The 8,276-nt window shown below is 36.8% G+C and overlaps 1 protein-coding gene across 1 annotated transcript; it reads left to right on the forward strand.

Annotated features, from left to right (window-relative positions):
• Positions 1–2,025: 2,025 nt before the first annotated feature.
• On the forward strand, positions 2,026–6,156 carry LOC109409353 (limulus clotting factor C-like). Its single transcript, XM_029859243.2, has 3 exons — positions 2,026–3,014; positions 4,085–4,168; positions 5,779–6,156. Exons 1-3 carry the CDS (start codon positions 2,033–2,035, stop codon positions 5,877–5,879), a joined length of 1,167 nt encoding a protein of 388 aa, XP_029715103.2. The 5' UTR covers positions 2,026–2,032; the 3' UTR covers positions 5,880–6,156.
• Positions 6,157–8,276: the final 2,120 nt, after the last annotated feature.

Raw genomic sequence — 8,276 nt, forward strand, 5'->3', positions numbered from 1 at the left:
CAAATACATTACAACACTCCAATTTATTGGGTTTCACATTACAACATATTTCCTGTATTGAACGCAAACTTTTAATAGATTCTTCTCTATACTACTGCCGTCCAACTTACCCGATTAGTGTAATAAATATATATAAATATATAGAGACCACTTCAGACCACGTACGTCAACCCGTAGCACTATCAGGAGGATTTGTTTGGATTTTTATAATAATGGTTTATGCCATTAGTTTGCTTGATGAATAGGGTCAATAGTGACGTAGATCGCAAAGGAAACTTCCTTGAATTTCTTCATGCCTACCACACGATAAACAAATGAAAGCCCCTCTACAGCTCAACAGACTCAATATGTTTGATAAGTCGTATTAGAGTAATATTTTCAGTCTTACTTCCAATACTTGTTTTGGTTAAGTTCTGTCGAAACATAATATGTTTCATTTGTTCTAATGAAGTCATATTGAGGGTTTCTGCAGTATGTATGCAAACATGTGTAACATGATGACATGTTCAGTATGTTTCATAAGTCATAAATGAGTAACATTTTCAGTCTGTCTTTCAATACTTGTTTTCGATGAAGTTTTTGTTAAACATAATATGTTTTGTTTGTTTACATTAAGTCATATTGATGTTTTTTCAATAAGTTAACGAACATATGTAACATAAACTAAAGTCATTATTTTTTACTAGGCTATGTTACACTACCGATCATAAAAATGTCGATATGATGTTCAATATGTAATAAATTAAGAATAAAAACTATACTTTTACCGTGCCACTGCTATACAATTTTGATTGTATTATTTAATGAAATTTCAATTGACTCGACGGCATACATCAATTTTATCATCCTGGAAAAACTAGTAGTGTACCATTTTTCTATATGGAAATTCTTATCGACTTTCACCGCATTTTTTATGAAAAAATACCCCTTTTACGACACTACCTCCTGTCAAATTTTCGTTTATAAAATCAGCCTAAAATGTGAAATACATGTTCTTCTTCTTCTGACGTTGTCAACACTGAACCAAAGCCTGCTTCTCAGCTTAGTGTTAGTCTACGAGCACTTTCACAGTAATTTATTTAGAGCTTCATCTGCCAATGTCAATTTTGCATGTGTATGTCACTTTGAAATGTCTTCATTCGTGGCCATATAAATTGTGATGGCCATATGTAATATTCTCAATTTACATTTTTTCCAAATTTTCCAGATTGGTAAGCATTAAGCTAATTTCTAATCATATCTCGAATCATTTAGCATGCCGTGTCCAAGTATGCCATTTATTTTATTCATTACTACTTTTGATATTTATAAAATATCCAGTCAAATATCCCATTTTTATAAACGATGTATGATATTTATGCAAGAATTTGAAATATTATTTAGGAAAACAAAGCACTGTGTGTAACCTTAACATGTTCAAGTAAAAAGATGGTTTTAATTTGTTTTATTTTATTATCCTTCAAAGATACGTGTTTATAGAGCGCATTAAATTTATCGAAGTACATACAAATGCCTATTTCACCAGAAAAAAATGACTCGCACCACAATTTCTGGTCATAGAAAGCCAATTTTAAGTTGAAATAGTTTGGCTGAAATAACATCGATCAACTTTTCAGCTCGGTGCGGTGTTTGGTTCCTCAGAATTGTGCTTTTGAAAATTCAAGGTGTGGCTTCGTTCTATATTCACCTTAAATCCTTGATCGCTCTTACTAGATCCGCGTAGCTCCTCTGATGGCCCGGTAGCGCGCCGACCCTGTGACTATGTCCGAGTATCGCCCTGCTCAGTTGTTGTCGGGCAAAACCTATGTTTCAGATGGCATAGATATCATTGCCAAAACTACTCAAAGGGTTTCATACCTTATCATCGTTTGAGATTGGTAACTTGTACAACTGATCAAAACAAATTTGATGGGATTTTCTTATCACTTTTGTTTTCAAATACATTTTTTTTTTTTTGCAACAGGGCTTGTGGATTTACTTATACATTCAGTTTCGTGCACCATCGTTTGCAATGAAGAGGTTTTTCACAATAATGTTAGCAGTTCCGCTAGTTTTGCTATTGGTACAAGAAACCTTACAATCCGGAACCAAAGTTCGTCGTGCCGTGTCCCAATCCAACCGAAATTATGAATGTGGTGCTCAAAAACGGCAAGCCGAGGGCCTCATAACAAATGGATTCAACGCGAAGGTCGGCGATTGGCCCTGGCATGGAGCCCTTTTCTATCTGTCAAATCCGTTTTCAAAGAAGTACAAATGTGGAGCACAGTTGATCCATCAGAACTTTGTGATCACCGCCAGTCACTGCGTCGTGGATCGGGACAGTGGCTATGAGGTAAACGCCAGGTATGTCACGGTTGACTTTGGATATGTGCGGTTGTTCCGGCCCTCCAGTTATGGGCAATCGCATGCGGTTCAAGAGATCTTTGTTCATCCGCAGTTTGTAAAAGACAGTAACAAGCATGACGTAGCGATATTGTCTTTGAAAACCGCAGTGATTTTCAGTGATTACGTGCTCCCCATCTGTTTGGAGCTTACCATGTCTGAGACAAACATACACGATATCGTCGGAAAGGAGGGTGTGGTTGTGGGTTGGGGTCTAACGGAGGATGATGAAATTTCAACAGATCTTAAGCTGGCGAACATACCCGTTGTGGACTACGCAGAGTGTCTGGAAACCGACCGGGATCTATTCGGCTTGACCATTTATCCAGGCATGTTTTGTGCAGGGTCCAGAAACGGAACCAGTGTGTGCAACGGTGATAGCGGAGGAGGAATGTACTTTAATAATGGATCGCGGTGGATTCTGCGCGGTATTACAAGTTTTTCAGGGCCACGTGATGACACCAGTAATAAATGTGACGTGAAGAACTACGCTGGCTTTGTGAATGTCAAGTACTATTCTTCATGGATCCGTCAAATACTGCAGGAGGAGGATGACGCTTCAGATGGATTATCAACTACAACTGCAACTACAACACCGAATCCTGATCTATCTAGAGAATCAACAGAAAAAGGTTAGCATTTATTTCGATTTTACTGGCTCTTACACTGCCCATAACCGCATAACAATAACATTCGACAAAAGTAGGCATTGGAGAAAATGGAACCCAAAGTTGCAACTTTTGATAGTATGAGAATGAATCGAAATTTCAAACATTTTTCATTAATTTGTAATCAATTGTTTATCAACAAAATCTTCTACAGCAACTTTTGTATGCTGAACCTATTGTCAAAAAATAAATCGGACTTAAATATGATTGATGACACCCATTAAAATCAGTCTATTTTCGCAGTGTGACTGCTATGCGGTTACATTGGTCAATGAGACAAAATGACTTGGTGTTTATTTCATAAGGCCGGAACTAATCTCATTTTCTTCTTTTGTCACTTTCATCGCTGACTCGTCAAGGTGATAAATAATATATGTATTTGATGAAAACTTACCCAAACAATTAGGCAGAATCATCAAACTCATCGGATTTGTTAAGAAATTTTCTTGGCGATTCTAATTTCTTGAATAATTTATTTATGTCCCCCCTCAAAATGTCGAATTCCGACCAAAAATTTCCGCGGGGGCGGTGACATAAGAGAAAATCGAAATTTGTGTCAGCCTAAATTATAGAAAAAAAAACTTGAAAATTTTATTCAGGTAGTCGAATATACTTGTAGTTTGACGAAGATCCCAGATATTAACTCAATACCAGCAAAATATGCAGATATTTCAATAACGCAGTTACGGGCAGTCAGTCTAGGGGATCAAAACGCATAGTTTTGCTTTGCCCGACGTTTCGGAACTTTGTATTTGGCCTTTCCACCCTTGAAAGAGGCCGAATACAAAGTGCCGAAACGTCGGGCAGAACAAAACTATCCGTTTTGATCCCCTAGGCTGTGAGAGACAGTAAAAATCGAAAGAATTTTCCAGTACAATCTGTACGTTATTGTTAGCGTGTATTAATTAATCTTCGTCGTGCATTAGCTGGAGCTCAGCTTGCCTATTTAGGTCCTAATGGTCCTTAATCGTGTGAATGTTAAATAATCAAAATTTGTTAATAATGTGTATTCGTATTCTCTATTTCATCAACAGTGTATGGTGATTATGATGATGAATTGAATGGATCAACAACTATAACTCCTCTGCTTGATGCATCAACAAAACCAACGCAAAGAGGTTCGTAAGCTTTAGGAACACTTTTTCTTTGGGACCGGAGATGTCTATATGACTATAGATAATAACCCTTATGTGGCCGGCAGGGTACCCGGGTACCCAGCACCCATTTAAAATACACGGTGTAGAAAAAAGCAAAAAGTTTGCCGGCCACATAACGGATAAAGAAAAATAGATACATAGCTGAGTGATATGTTTCAAGCGTGTGAATAGTATTTTTCAAAAGTGTGACAATTTAAAAAAGGTTTATGATGGGTTGGGGCAAACATAAAAAATATCTTTTGCCCGCATTCAAAAGAAGAAATGTTTATATCAACATATAAAAAAATTAGAGGGTTTTTTTTATAACTCAAGTGAAAAATACTCCTACGGAATGACGCAGCAACATTCTCAGCGCATGAAAATGCGCGTTTTTGGAAGCTCTAAAAGTGGTTCTTGGGCAACTTTGACAAAAAATTTGAAACAAAAAAGATAGAGCAATAAAACGATTTGTTCTAGCGTCACCCTATGAAAACTATGGGAAAATGCTCCAAATTTGGTCAAAACAGTTTAAACGCTTTATCTTTTTTGTTTCAAATTTCTCATCAAAGTTGTCTAAGAACCATTTTTAGAGCTTTAAAAACGCACATTCTCATGCGTTGAGAACGTTGCTACGTCATTCCGTTCAAAAGATATTGATGATTTTCTAGAAAAAATACGTACTTTTCAAGTATTTTTCACTTGAGTTACAAAAATAACACCCCTCTAATTTTTTTGTATGTTTTATATAAACATTTCTTCTTTTGAATGCGGGCAAAAGATATTTTTCATGTTTGCCCCAACCAGTCATAACACATTTTTAAAAAACTATGATTTTTTAAGAAAAATGCCTGTAACGTTTGAACCAAAAGAGATAACAACCATCTCAGCACACGAAACGACGCGTCTTCAAATGCTCTACAAGCGTTTCTTGAGCGAATTTGAGGAAAAATCGAAACTGAAAAAGTTAACGCAAGAAAACCGGTTTTTCTTGAACCACCCTAAGCTTATTCAGAAAAATACCTCTGAATTAGTCAATTCTAAGGCTACATAAAAAATGTCTTCAGCAAACTTGCTCAAAATGGATAGATCTACAACTATCCCGAAGAATGTATATAATTTTTCTTGAAAATAAAAAAGTTTGGTTCTCAATTTCTTTGAATATATGGACCACCCTAATTTTCATGGCCTTATTTTTAGGAACAACTTTGTAGAAGACCATATTAATCTAGAAAATCATTTGAAGGTGCTGAATGCATCTTTCCTCGTAAATCTGTTTCGTGGACCATTGTGACTGTTGAGATGGTTGAGATACTGTTGTAGATAGTTTCCAACAGTAAGATGAACAGTATTGTTATTGTTCACGATAATGCGGGTTGTCGACGCGCATTTATGTATACGACTCATTAAAAAAAACGTTTAAATAAAAATGTACAAGTTGTGCTATAAAAATTATCATTTTTTCAACTTTTTTTTATCAAATGTTCAGCTGATCCCAAATAAAAATTAACTACATAAATCAACATAATTCAAAATCGAATCGCCTTGTGTGTGGGATGCTTTATTAAACTCGTTTTTTCATATTTGTTCAACAGTGCTTGGGGCCAACTTTGAACGGACGACTAAAAATTCATCACCGAGTAATCGCCCTACGATTCTGCCTTTCCTTTCAAGTATGTCAATGCAAAGAGGTTAGTGAGCACACAGCAACCAATGAAGTACAGTTACAGGTGGCGCAGATAAACATTGTGAACCGCTAATTCAGGCCAAACATTTCAATAGGTCCTATCTGAATTTGAGAGGTTCTCTTTGTTCACTTTCTCTTTCAATAGGACAGATCGGTGAAGTACTAGATTTGTAGTAATGAGCTGAATTTTAGTATGGTGAGAAGGTCAATGCTCCGTTTCTGCAATGAAATGGTGCAAAAAGCGTGGGTATTATGATTCCATGCCTAATTTGATGCTATTTGAGCAAAACTTTGAATAACTATGTTGTTGTTTTCTCCATTTCTTGCAACATAAATAACATAGTTTTCCGAAGTTTTGCTCAAACAGCATCAAATTAGGCAAGGAATCATAATACCCACGCTTTTTGCGCCATTTCAGTGCAGAAACGGAGAATTGATCTTCTCACCATACAAAAATTCAGCTCATTACTACAAATCTAGTACAACACCGAACGTGCCCCATTTTGCAATGTAATGGTACACGTTTCAACTATTTTTGCAGTACAAATCAAAAGACGATTGTTTTGACCATCGTTCAATGCCAGGAATCAATCATAATACATATAAACAGCTGAGATATTAACGAAAGAGAGGAAAACCAAAGAAAGCCTCTCTTCTGCAGATAGGACCTTTGAACATGTTTGGCCTGAGTTGTCTCTTTTGTTTTACCGCTGATCTTATGCAACTCAATTAGTGACGTCACTAATTGAATTGCATGAGATCAGCGGTAGAAAAAAAAAAGAGACAACTAGTGGTTCGCAATGTTTATCTGCACCACCTGTAACTGCACCTCATTGCACAGCAGCTTCATTAATTGTAAGCGTCGAGTCCTTCGATGTCGAATAAGTAAAGGTTTGTATGTTATTTTAAGCATTAATTAAACTCTTGCATAAACTGCAACAAGGGTCCGTATATTCACTCCATTCATATTCACTCCTTTTTACTGAGGAAAAAGTCAAATAAGATGCAGTAAACCGGTTATCCTGAACAAACACGCAATAAGGCATTTTATGAGACGTTTCAAATCAGCTGTTTTTTGAATGTTTACCGGTTTTGAAGTCCAACCGGTGGGCCCATTTATTTACATTTTCGCTAGCATAATATGTGATATAGGCCCGTCCAATAAACCAGGTTCATTTATCTGCAAAAATGCGTCAATTCGCCCACTATAATTAATATCCTTAGACCGTGGGGATGTTCTTTTTCATCTGCTAGTGACATCATGCAGCTCGGGGGATCGACACATGACACATTAGAAACATTGGCGTAGCTAGGGGGGGGGGGGGTTTCCAGGGGTGCCAGGCACCCCCTAAAACAAATTTGGCACCCCCTAGAATTTTTCCTTGACAGTCACCTAAAATTTAAAATTTTACACAATAAATTCCAATATTTATGAATGGCACATTCGAATAAAACTTAACACACACCCAGAATTACTTGTACCTGTTGTACGTTTTGGCGCTTTGGATATTGGTCAGAACAATCAACAGACTTCTCCATGGATTCCTCCAGAAGTACCTTTAGCTATTCATACAGTGATTTCTCTAGGCTTTCTTTATGGATTCCTCCCGATATTTCTTCAATAAACTTCCCTCAGGATTCTCCAAGGAGTTCTGATGGGGTTGTACATTCTAGACATTTCTGTAGAGATTGATCCAGCATTTTCTTGTAGTATTTCTTTCGAAAATTCTTACTATGGTACTTCTTGGAATTCTTCTAGGGAATTTTTCTTGGGATTTTTTCAGAAATTCCTGGTGGGATTATACACGACAACCTTCCTGGATTCTTCCAGGAATTCCTTCAGAGATTTTATTCAGGGATTCTTCCAGAAATTTCCCATGAAATTCCTCCAGGAGCTTATATTGGCCTTCCTCTGGGAACTGTGGCTAGGATTCCAGCAATTTCTCTTAGAACTCCACCAAAAATTCTCACTGTGGTACCTTCAGGAATTCTACTAGGGAAGTTCTTTCGAAAATTCTTCCAGAAAATCATCCTGGGATTTTTCTAAAAATCTCTTCGGTGATTCTTCTAGAGATTTCTTCAAGAATTTAACCAGGACTACTTTCAGAGGTTCTTCCGGAAATTCCACGGGGAATTTCTTCAAGAACTTCTATTGGCCTTCCTTCATGAATTAGAGTAAGGTGGGGCAAAAGTTCGACCCTAGTTGAAAATTCAATATTTTTCAAAAAACCAAAGCAAACACAAATAAATGAATACCGTCTGGTGATTCTACCATCCATGAGCTAAAACTTTGCTAAACAAAGTTACGCCAAATGTCTTTTCAATTTCAAGTTACAATACTTTTTGTATGTGTGTCTCTTATTCGAACTCTTGCCCCACCACTGGGGCAAAAGTTCGAATCTAGTG

Source organism: Aedes albopictus, chromosome 2, assembly GCF_035046485.1.
Source record: "Aedes albopictus strain Foshan chromosome 2, AalbF5, whole genome shotgun sequence".
In the NCBI taxonomy this organism is placed as follows: domain Eukaryota; kingdom Metazoa; phylum Arthropoda; class Insecta; order Diptera; family Culicidae; genus Aedes; species Aedes albopictus.